Genomic DNA, 12,028 nt, shown 5'->3' on the forward strand with positions numbered 1-12,028 from the left:
AAGAAAAAAAGGACCAGGTAAAGTCGTCCAAGTGTTCGTCAGGGACGCCTTTTTTTCCATTATGGGTCGAGGACGCCCATGTGTTAGGCACGCCCAAGTCCCGCCTTTGCTACACCTCCAACATGCCCCAGGGAACTTTGGTTGTCCCCGCGACACAAAGCAGTTGGGGACGCCCAAAATCGGCTTTTGATTATACCGATTTGGGTGACCCTGTGAGAAGGACGCCCATCTTCCGAAAGAATCTTGATAAATACTCATGTGGATTTTTTTGTTGTAACTTTAATGCATGGCTAGAAACTCAACAAACAGAAAAAAAATGCCTATTTTATGGCCATGCTGGAAATAGGGTCAACGCACAGAAAAGAGCGGCTTAGTAAAAGAGCCCCTAAATCTGGGATGTCAAAATTAATAAACAAACATCAGATTATCCCTTCCCTCTGCTCAGCAAGCGTCAAGGATGTCATTTTCAATATGGGTAGATACTGAAATGAGTGACACCCCTGTGCTAGTTTCATTTTTCCAAGACAGATCTGGTCTCTGCTCTCATGGAATCCATCCCTGTAGAAACTGATCAAACTGGGTAAGTGTTCCTGGGGCTGGAAGTTGAGAAGAATTTTGAGATACACATGAATGTTATAAATTGCATGGTTATCAAAGCAAACATATGTGCCTTACAGCAGGTACAGTAAATGTAACTTTGAGTGAGAGCTTTTCAGGATGCAATTTTATAGAGGCGCATGTGTACATATGTGGCTTTCAAGTGGGGAAAGCAAAGAGATCGTACATATGGATTTATTTCCAACCCTTGTGCATGTATGAGTGAGCTATGTGAGGGGAGGTGAGTGGGTCAGTTAGTTTTGTAGGTCAGACTGCAGGGTAGTAGGACAGTTTTGAGGGGAATCTTTGGAGTGGAGGCTATATGCAGGGTGGTGGGGCAGTTGCAGGGAGTTTTAGATTAGGGCAGTTTGCAGGGTGATGGGGCAGCTGCGGGGGAGAAGTAATTTTTTGGAGATGGAGGCAATAAGCAGGGTGGTATGGCAATTATAGGGGTACTTTTAGGGGTGGGGCAGTAAATACAGTGGGGACAATTTGCCAGGTAGTGGGGCACTTGTGGGGGATAGCTTTTAGGGTTGGGGGCAGTTGCAAGGGATTAGACATTTGGGGTAAGGCAGTTTGTGAGGCAGTAGGACAGTTGTGGGGGGAATTTTGGGGGTGGTGTAGTTCCAGGAGGTAGCTTTTGAGTTGCAGGGGCAGTTTGGTGGGCCAATTATTGGGGTAATTCTGGAGAATGGGGGCGGGGCAGGGCAGTTCCGGGGGTAGTTTTAGCCAGTGGGGAAAGTTTGGGGGAATAGGAGAGTAGAGAATAGGAAAAGACAGTTTTGAAAGGAGGAATTCCCTAACTGCTATGTTCGTTTTATGCAAGTTAATATGCTACAGATGCTATAACTCCTCCCACAGAAATGTACTGCGCAATTTTTGAGGGGGCTTTTTTTATCTGGAACCCCCCCCCCCCAGTTAGATTAAGCCCATTCTTGAACTTGCTGTATCTTTTTATTGGTTTTCCCCACATGCCAAGTTTAATCCCATTCCCTTAAATTTTCAGTTATTTTACTCTCACACTGACATTTTTGACTCTTTTAAAAAAATTAATTCTTTCCATCCACTGCTATACAGTATAGTTTGGGTTGCTCTTCCCTATGTATATCACTTTGCACTTGCCCACACTGAATTTCACCTGCCATTTGGATGCCCAATCTCCCAGTCTCATAAGGTCCTCTTGCAATTTTTCACAATCCAACTATGAATAACTTTGGGCCCTGTTTACTAAGCAGTGCTAAGGGCACGCTAGCGTTTTTAGTGAATGCTAAACATTAGCATACGCTACATGCTAAAGACACCCATATATTCCTATGGGTGTCTCTAGCATTTAGAAAACGCTAGCGCAACTTAGTAAACAGGACCCTTTGTGTCATCAGCAAAATTTAATTTAATTTGACATTTATAATCCACTTGACTGTGAAGTTCTAAGCGGAGTACAATGAACTGTAATTCGACATTTAACCATCAGTTGTCCAGAGAACCTTATTAGTACAATCAAAAAAGAAATATTTGAATATGTCAATAGTTAAAACATTTCAGGCCTTAAAGGTCTAGGTGGTCAGCCTTACATAATCAGGAAGTAAAATACTTAAATATATCATTAGTTAAAAACCTTTTAAGTCTTAAAGGCTTAGACAAGGTTAGTTCCATGATTGTGGCAAGAAAGACTTCACTATTCATATATTGGTCATGAAGGTTATTAAAAGTATCCAATCGGAGATGTCTAATCGTAGATGAACCCTCTAGCATCATTATCTGCTGTAACTGCATGATTGTGAGCTTGGAGGTATTACTGGTTGGATGTTTGATCACCTCACTCTTTATTCTTATTGCTACGTCATTTATAAATATATTAAAAAGCAGTCCTAGCTCAGAGCCCTGGGGGACCTCATTATTTACCCTTCTCCATTGAGAATAATGACCATTGAACCCTACTCTCTGTTTTATCCAGTTCTTAATCTATAGAATGACACTGCCTCCTATCCCATTAATATTTTATTTCTTCAGGACTGTTTCATGAGGTGCTTTGTCAAATGCTTTCCGAAAATCCAGATACACAATATCAACCAGGTCACCTTTATCCACATGTTTATTTGTCCCCTTCAAAAAATGTGGCAGATTGGTGAGGCAAGATTTCCCTTGGCTAAATCTATGTTGACTTTGTCCCACTAATCCATGCCTATAAATATGCTGGGTTAGAAAGAATAACACCCCCCCCCCCCACACACACACACACACAACATATGCACTTATATGCTTTCATAGGCTAGGTGTCCTGTTATAAAACTGCCTTTGTCTCTGTAAAACATTATATACATCTTGTGTGAACTACAGAAGTGATAATATTAATTATACATACTATCCAGTGTTAACACCTAATGTCACCATTGGTATACAGTACATTGGGGAGTCATTTGTATATACAATAGATTGCTTGCATGTAAATAACTTATGCTGTACATGAGCATTAAGTAATGCCTATATGAAGGTGCATTAACTTGCATTAAATTCAGGTGTGATCATAAATACTTTCTACACAAATTTTTAAGTCAATTTCATATTCATTCTGCACAGAGCAGCCAGAACAGAAATAAGCTAGGGTTCACTCTATGACCATCTCCTATTTCTGGCTGGAAATATGACACAGAACTCAGGATTATATAAACTAGAATGTATTTTATTCATGCAAAAAGGACAGAGAATTAAAACCATGTACCACCTACAAAGAATACCATTCTCAAATCAATGAAGAAAATCAGCCTCTTAAAAGAAAGAAATGACCAAAATCGTCTTTTTTTTGCTTCATGAATGCTTATTTATTGACAGCAAACTTACGCTTCTTTTCAAAGTTTTTCTCAGTGGTCTTGGCTTCATTTTGCTGCTTCTCTTTTTCTATTTGCTCCTGTTAGTAAAATAATGGTAAATTCACTTAACGCTATTATATAAACAGTTTGAGACAGTAAAGGGCCCTCTTCTGAAGGCCAAACCCCATCAATAAAGGCAGTGACAGCACATTTCTCTAGAACTGGAATTCAAAGACATATATTCTTGAGCAACATCTTTAAAACATAAGAATATAAGAGTTTCCATACTGGGACAGACTGAAGGTCCATCAAGCCCAGTATCCTGTTTCCAACAGTGGCCAATCCAGGTCAAGTACCTGGCAAGATCCCAAAACAGTACAATATAGTTTATGCTGCTTATCCCAGAAATAAGTAGTGGATTTTCCCAAGTCCATTTTAATAATGGCTTATGGACTTTTAGGAAGCTATCCAACCCTTTTTTAAACCCAGCTAAGCTAACTGCTTTTACCACATTCTCTGGCAACAAATTCCAGAGTTTAATTACACATTGAGTGAAGAAATATTTTCTCTGGTTTGTTTTAAATTTACTACTTAGTAGCTTTATTGCATGCCCCCCCCTAGTCTTAGTAGTTTTGGAAAGAGTAAACAAGTGTTTCATGTCTACCTGTTCCAGTCTACTCAGTATTTTATAGACCTCTATCATATCCCCCTCAGCCGTCTCTTTTCCAAACTGAAGAGCCCTAGCTGCTTTAACCATTCCTCATAAGGAAGTCATCCCATTCCCTTTATCATTTTCATTGCTCTTCTCTGTACCTTGATATCTAAGGGGCTCAATATATTCATACCTACCTGTGTCCATATAAATATGAATTTCTTTTTTAATTTAACAACTATATCCATAGAGAGTGAAAAGATTTTGAGAATGTCCATGGGAAGTATCGATAAAAATACAACTTTTATAAGTCACATTCTGCCTGGAATTCTCAAAGCAGCAAAGTGCCTGTTTCCTAGTTCTATTATTTCTTTCCCTTTTTGTTTCCTAATATGATTTATTTCTTGCGTCGTGATACATTTTTGGAATCAAAAGTTATACCCTTCTTACTATGGATACAGTCTCTAAAAATAGCCTTCCCTAAGTCCACTTTTCAGTCTCACATTTTGTCCATACTTTACAAGAGATGAGACTTTCTTGATAGCTATTAATTTGAAAGCTGAATTCTATGTTAGGACTGTAGAAAATTGGGTAGCAGTACACAGGCTGAAATTAAACTTAGAAAAAGCTAAGTTTTTCTTATCTCACAACATTTCTTATCACAGACATCTCTCTATATAAAAGGCAACACCAACGTTCTATGAAGCCTCCAGCCGGAAGTGTGAAGGGGGCGAGATATCCGGTTTCCCTATGAGTGTCTGCCCCGCCCTCTCTGTAACACAGTCAGTGAAGGAAAACAGCAGAGCACGAAATCAAATCGCTGGCTCTGTAACAGTGAAGGACTCAGAGGGGGGAGGGGAGAGAGGCCAGAGGGCAGGGACACACACACTCCCACATGCACACAGAAGAAAACATTGCTAGCCCCCCGTTTCATTTGCATCAGAAACGGGGCTTTTTAGAGCACAAAATCAAATCGCTGGCTCTGTAACAGTGAAGGACTCAGAGGGGGGAGGGGAGAGAGGCCAGAGGGCAGGGACACACACACTCCTACTACTACTACTACTACTATTTAGCATTTCTATAGCGCTACAAGGCATACGCAGCGCTGTACAAAATCGCTGGCTCTGTAACAGTGAAAGACTCAGAGGGGGGAGGGGAGAGAGGCCAGAGGGCAGGGACACACACACTCCCACATGCACACAGAAGAAAACATTGCTAGCCCCCGTTTCATTTGCATCAGAAACGGGGCTTTTTTTACTAGTTACTTATAAGGTTCTTGTTTCCCAGTATAGTCCGAGATTAAAATTCTGGGGGTGGTTTTAGATTCTCACTCTCATGTATCTTTACTATCAAAAAAAGTTTTTTTTTTTCCATTTAAAGAGGCTGAGGAAAATTAGACATTGTTTTTGACTGTTCACAATTTAAGGGGCCTTTTTACAAAGGCACGGTAGGCTCTATGTGTGTGAGCCAAAACGAGACTACCACCAGGCTAGCGTGCACCCCTGGTGATAATTTCAGATTTGGCGTGCCCATAATGCCTGGACACATTTTTTATTTCCTACCACACGCGTGCTGACCGGTCTCTGCACGTGTAGCGAATGAGCCCTTACTGCTAGCTCAATGGGCGGTGTTAAGGGCTCAGGCCATAAATAGGCGTATGACAGTTTCAATTTTACCACAGGGCCTTTTACCGGCCCATTGAAAAAAAAAAAAAACTTTTTCTCAGACGGTAAAAACTGACCCAGAATATTGTAACATGCCGTTTGAGAGTTGTTCTCAAGCTCTTATAAAAAGACTCCAGATGTCACAAAATACAGCAATCAGGATGATCTATTCAGAAAGAAAGTTTGATAGCGTAACCCCATTATTGGTTAAAACTCATTGGCTGCTGAATCAAGCACAAATTTGTTTTAAGATTGGTATAACCAGGGGTGTGCTGGTAAATTTTTAACAGGCTCTTTCTCTGGACGTAGCCAGCTCTGCAGTTGGAAGGGAGGGGGGAGCAACACTTGCCTCTCTTTCCTCCCTCCCTTCGTGTGGGCACGCTAGGCATACCTTTGCTGGCAGCCAATAAATGAACTGCCACCACTCCCAATGTCTTGCTCTGAGCAGCATGTTGGAACTTCTCTCACATGCTCGAGAAGTCCCAGCCTGCTGCTCAGAGCTGGAAACAAGGAGCAGGGAGCAGCAGTATTCTATTTACTTGGCTGGAAGGGCTCAGCATCCCCACCAGCAAAGTAAAAGAGAATTCAGCAGGGGGCCCAAGCCCACATTTTGGGAGCCAGTTGTTGAAGTAGCCATGGAGGGCCCTACTTTAACAACCGGCTCCCAAAATCTCAAAAAATTAACAACCGGCTCTTGCGAGCCTGTGAGAGCCTGCTCCAGCACACCACTGGGTATAACTATTTTAAAGTTTGGCTCCACAATACATTATTTCACTGTTGATCTTTCCAAGTTATGAAAACATTATAAGGATGAGAGATGTGTTGATTCTAAACCTATTTTTCACAAAATTTAATAGGTATAAGAAAATTTTTGTTTGCTTTTTCTTTTTTGGAGTCAAATCTTGGAATGTCTGCCAGAATAAGACATATTAATCAGCTTTCCTTATTCTGGAGATCTAAAAACGTGGTTGAGAAATTTGTGCCTTAAAGTTTACTTTTTTTTTTTTGTTTTCTGATAGCATTGTGTATTAGAAATCTTTTTTTTTTTTTGTAATTCCCAGGAATGCCTGGCTTCTTTTTCATGCAATCTACACTGAGCTAAAAAAGTTAATTGCAGAATATAAATATTAGATTAGATTAGCTATTAAATGAATTGTAGTCAATTTTCTAGAATTCATAATGGTGTATTATTGTTAAACAGATCTAGTTTACGTGCATTATCTACTGTGGGTTATTGGTTACTTAAGCACATTTAAGAAAGGGGTCACAGTTTCCTACTAAGGGGCAGATGCTCAAAAGTCGCTGTTAAATACCGCGTGCATTTATAGCCATGTATAAACTTACTGATTTTGAAAAAGTGATCGATGCTCAAAGGAAATTGCATGCAAATGAGATGTACAGAAATACTGCAAGCAGCTTGGTAAGGAAAGCCGCTAGCACATGTGTTGAAGAGTCTCGCAGTAATCATTGATATTCTGCGCGCACACAGGAAAAAAGGCGACAACCACGTAACAGGAACCACCACCAATGTCTCCTGTTGCAGTGGAATATGACCACAATGCTCACACTTGATCACGACAGCCTTTGCGGTACTCTCCTGCTGTAAAGTAAACCTTTGTGTATGCACCAAAGACAGATGTCATACATGTGTGTCCACTGACGTAACAGGTTTTTTTTGTTCCACACCAGCTTTTTAACACCACTATTACGTGCGGGACACTCACGCACACATATTACACACACATGGCACATTTCCTACACAGATGCAAATAAGAACATAAAAATAGCCATATTGGGTCAGATCAATGGTCGACCAAGTCCAGGATCCTGCTTCCAACAGTGGCTAATCCAGGTCACAAGAACATGGCAGAAGTCCAATTATAAGCAAAATTCCATGCTACCAATCCTGGAGCAAGCAGTGGCTTCCCCCATGTCCAGCTCAATAACAAACTATGGACTTTTCCTCCAGGAACTTGTCCAAACCTTTTTTAAACCTAGATATGCTAACCACTGTTACCACATCCTCCAGCAACAAGTTCCAGAGCTTAAAAATTCTTTGAGTGAAAAAATATGTCCTCCTATTTGTTATAAAAGTATTTCCATGTAATTTCATTGAGGGGCTCTTTTACTAAGGCGTACCTAAAAGTGGCCTGCACTGGTGTAGGTGCATGTTTTGGATGTGCGCAGCTCCACTTTTCAGTGTGCCTGGAAAAAAGGCATTTTTTTTGTGGCTGAAAATGGACATGCGGCAAAATTAAAACGAGCACACGTCCATTTCCAGCCTGAGACCTTACCATCACCCACTGACTTAGCGGTAAGGTCTCAAGCGCTAACCGGGCAGTAAACGTCAGCAAGCATACACTGCCAATTACCGGTGAGTAAGTGCCATGCAGTAGAAAATATTTTCTACTGCGCATTTTGGACGCTCATCAAAAATGGAATTATCGCCTGGGGCATGCAGTAGCTGGGCGGTAGCTCCAATTTGACGTGAGTTGGACGCACATAGGTGCCTACATGCCTTAGTAAAAGGGCACCAGAGTATCCCCTGGTCTTTGTATTTTTTGAGAGAGTAAAAAATCTACTCACTTCTAACTGTTCTAAACCACTCATGACTTTATAGATGTAAATCATGACTCCCCTCAGCCATCTCTTCTACAAGCTGAAGAGCCCTAACCTCTTTAGCCTTTCCTTATATCATTTCCCCTTTATAATTTTGGTAGCTGTTCTTTGAACCTTTTCTAATTCCACTATATCTTTTTTGAGAAACGACGACCAGAACTGAACGCAATACTCAAGGTGAGGTTCCACCATGGAGCGATACAGAGGCATTAGAATATCCTTGGTCTTATTTTGCATCCCTTTCCTAATGATTCCTATCATCCTGTTTGCTTTTTGGCTGCCACCACACACCGGACAGAAGATTTCAGAGTATTGTCTACAATGACACCTAGATCTTTTTCTTGAGTGCTGACTCCTAAGGTGGACCCTAGCATTAGGTAACTGAGATTCAAATTATTCTTCCCAACCAGACTGCTCCGGTAAGAAGTCACCCTCATACAACGACAATCCCAGACCTGCCGGAAAATTTTGAACGTTAAAGATAGGCACAGAAACATCAGTGCATTGCACAGAATGCTCATTTTAATACTAACTGTTGTAATACATTTGCATAGGATTATTGGTAGCTGCTACCGCGAATGGTAAAAGCGATACAGAACCCCTTTGTGCATTAGACGCCGAATAAAATGTGTACTTTACTGGCTACAACCAGTCAATCAAATTTTGCAAGCATGGTAAGCTTTAAGCATTGGGGGCCTAAGTGAGGACCTATTTGATGAAAACTATTTACTTGACCCAGATTGTATGTGAGGATTTCTTTCTTTCCTTTTTTTTTTAATGTACAGTGACAAAAATTTCTGGATAAAATAAACTCAGTTACATAAAAGAAGAAGAATAAAGATTTACTGTAGTATGGCATGAATCATATGAAGAATGAAAGCATAAATTAGATAGTAAGAAACTCTGGAAGGACAAAAGCATCTGTGAGGTACTGCTGAGCTTAGATTATTATCAAATCAGATGAACTCACACAACCAAAGAATTCTGGAGGTGGATTCGTGAAAGGTGTGGTAGAACTAGCAAGAGACTCTTGAGTGATGGGAGGAAAATATGAAACAATTAAGCATTGCTGTGTACAGGCCTATCTTGAGGCACAAAATATGTGGGTGCTCCTGAGGAACTAGTGCTTTGATGGAACCATAACACTTATATAGGCCAATTTTCAAAGGGATTTCTCTGGATAAATAGATATTTTTCTACAGTAGAAACTCTGTTTCAAAACTTTTCCAGGCAATTAGTGAAGAAAACTGGTGGTGCCGGATTGGATCTGAGAAAGAGAGCACAGGGACTGTATTTTTTAATCATCACTGTGGCATGGATTTCAAAGGAAAGTCCATTTGAAAACTGGTTTGCAAAAACATGGGCACAGAGTATCCACAAACCATCAAACTGTTAGCAGCTACTGAAACTTACCCTCATAAAGAACTAAGAGAGGTAGTTACTATAATGCATTAAAGGAACAACACATGAAATTTGTCTCTTAACGTGTGTTAAATGGCAATATAATGTGTTATCTTACTCTAAGTTAGTTTAAATTACTCTAAGCTGCCTAACAATGAGATGCAAAGCACCTCGTTTAGGGCACTTTATACCAAGCTACGGCAATAGGGGGCCTACACTGGCGTTGGCGTGTTTTTCATGCGCACAGAGGTCCCCTTTTACCGTAGCTGGTAAAAGGCAGATGTTTCTTTTTTTAAAGCAATGGCTGTGCGGCAAATGAAACCCTTGCCACGTGGCCATTTCAGGGGGGGGGCGGGCCCTTACTGCCACCCACTAAGGGCTGCAGTGCTAACCCGGCGGTAACCAATTACCGCGGGGGTACATACCAGCGCTACAAAAAGAAATATGACGGCACGCTGGGGGTGGGAAGTACCGCCGGGCTGCTGCGGTAGCCTGGCAGTACTTCCTTTTTAGCACGTGTTAAGGGCACGTTGGGCTTACTGCCGCTTTGTAAAAGACACCCCCATTTTGTAAATGTGGTCAATAAATTCCAATAAATAAATTGAATAATGCAGCTTGAATTAAACTCTGCCATCTTAAAGGGACTGGTGCTGTCTAACTAGCAATAGTGATCCCCTTCTCCCTTCCCCCACAGTAAAGACATCTCCCTGAACAGATCCCCCCACTGAAGACACTTCACAAAACGTTTATCCAAGTCTCCCAATTCCCAGTCAATGACAACCTCCAAAGAACCCCCGTTCCCCACAGACCCTTCACAGGCCTACCTGGGGTAATCTCTAGTGGTCTAGTGGAATGGGGTAGAAGTGATCCCTAGTCACTCCTACCTCATGCAGTTCTTGGTTCACAATGGTGCTTCTTGACCCCTGGCAGTAATATCACAAGACTACCACTAGGGCTTGAGAGAGGCCTTCAAGAGTAGGAACGACTGGAGATCACGTCCACTCAGGACAGTTCAAGGGCTTGTGATGTACTGATCCAATTTCTGCTTGTGTGCGCCCCCCCCCCCCCCCCCCCCAACAATCGGGGTCAGCCTATGGTATGAGCTGCACAAATAGGGATAAATTTTCATTCAGCACAGTCACTGACTTTAGTTAAATGCCAGCACTGCTGTTTTAATTTAATTCTTGTATTTAGTGCCGGTAGCACACTAGGTAGCAAATATTTTGGCAACATCCCTAAACTATAAAGGTTTTAGGAAGAATATCAAAACGCTGTTTTTCCAGAAATTTGTTCCATCTCATAAGTAGTAATTTTAAGTAGTTTCTGGCTTAGTTTTGTCTGTAATTCCCGATTACATTCAGTCACTTTATATTATAATCCGCTTAGAACTGTGAGGTAATTGCGGACTGTAAGTTCTGAATTATTATTATTAACTAAACTAGCGCTGGTGTAGTCACCACACTATCTATATCTATTTAGTTTAGGCCTACTATCTTTCTCCCCATTTCCCTCTCCTCCCACTCCAACTCTGCTTATCATCCTTTTATCCTTTCCTGCACACCAGGACTCATCCCTCTGCCCTGTTAAAAAAAAATAAAAGTTATAAATTCCCCCACCATCTGCAGCTCTCTTTTCTTTATCCCCACACCAGGAACATCCATTCGTCATCCTTCCTCCCCCAGCACCAAACAGCCTCCAATTTTAAGAACTCAAAAATTAAATCTAAAATACTACATACCAACGGAATATTTCATAACATTAGACAAGTCACATAAAATCCAATAATTTAAAATTGTGGCACTCAGAACATACCAAGTTATTCTGATATTCAGGATATTCACAATGAATATGCATGAGAAAGATTCGCACGCAGTTCCTTCATTAAATGCAAATCTCTCTCATGCATAGTTGTTGTGTATATCCAGAAATGTAGATAGGACAGTGTTTCAAAGACTGGATGAAGAAACTCTGATTTAAACTAATCAGAATGAAAATATAACCTACTTACTGTTGCCCCCTCTCCTATCAACTCTGTCCAGAATACATATCCCTCCCTACATAGCAGCATCTATTTCCCTGCCCTGTAAAAATCTCACCCACAGTCTGAAGCAGCATTCTTCCTTCCTCTCAAGCAACATTCCTTGCTCTCCCAGTTCCCCCCTCCCCCAGCCCCCTGGATTATTTTCTTCTTTTCTCCCAGCTTTGCCCCACCTTAGCTCCGTAGAATATTTTCTCCTTGTCTTGCAGCTCCCCCCCAGCCCCCTAGAATAATGCTCATTTCATCTCCC

The 12,028-nt window shown here is 41.2% G+C and overlaps 1 protein-coding gene across 1 annotated transcript in view; it reads right to left on the minus strand.

The window, feature by feature from the left end:
* Nucleotides 1-12,028, minus strand: part of LOC115458920 (serine/threonine-protein phosphatase 4 regulatory subunit 4-like) — a gene marked incomplete at its 5' end in the record, with an annotated part of 224,254 nt that overhangs the window by 43,955 nt on the left and 168,271 nt on the right. The window contains 1 exon segment of the mRNA XM_030188773.1: nt 3,436-3,502. Within this exon segment, the coding sequence (XP_030044633.1) occupies nt 3,436-3,502 (67 nt within the window).

The sequence above is a fragment of the Microcaecilia unicolor genome, unplaced genomic scaffold, assembly GCF_901765095.1.
Source record: "Microcaecilia unicolor unplaced genomic scaffold, aMicUni1.1, whole genome shotgun sequence".
In the NCBI taxonomy this organism is placed as follows: domain Eukaryota; kingdom Metazoa; phylum Chordata; class Amphibia; order Gymnophiona; family Siphonopidae; genus Microcaecilia; species Microcaecilia unicolor.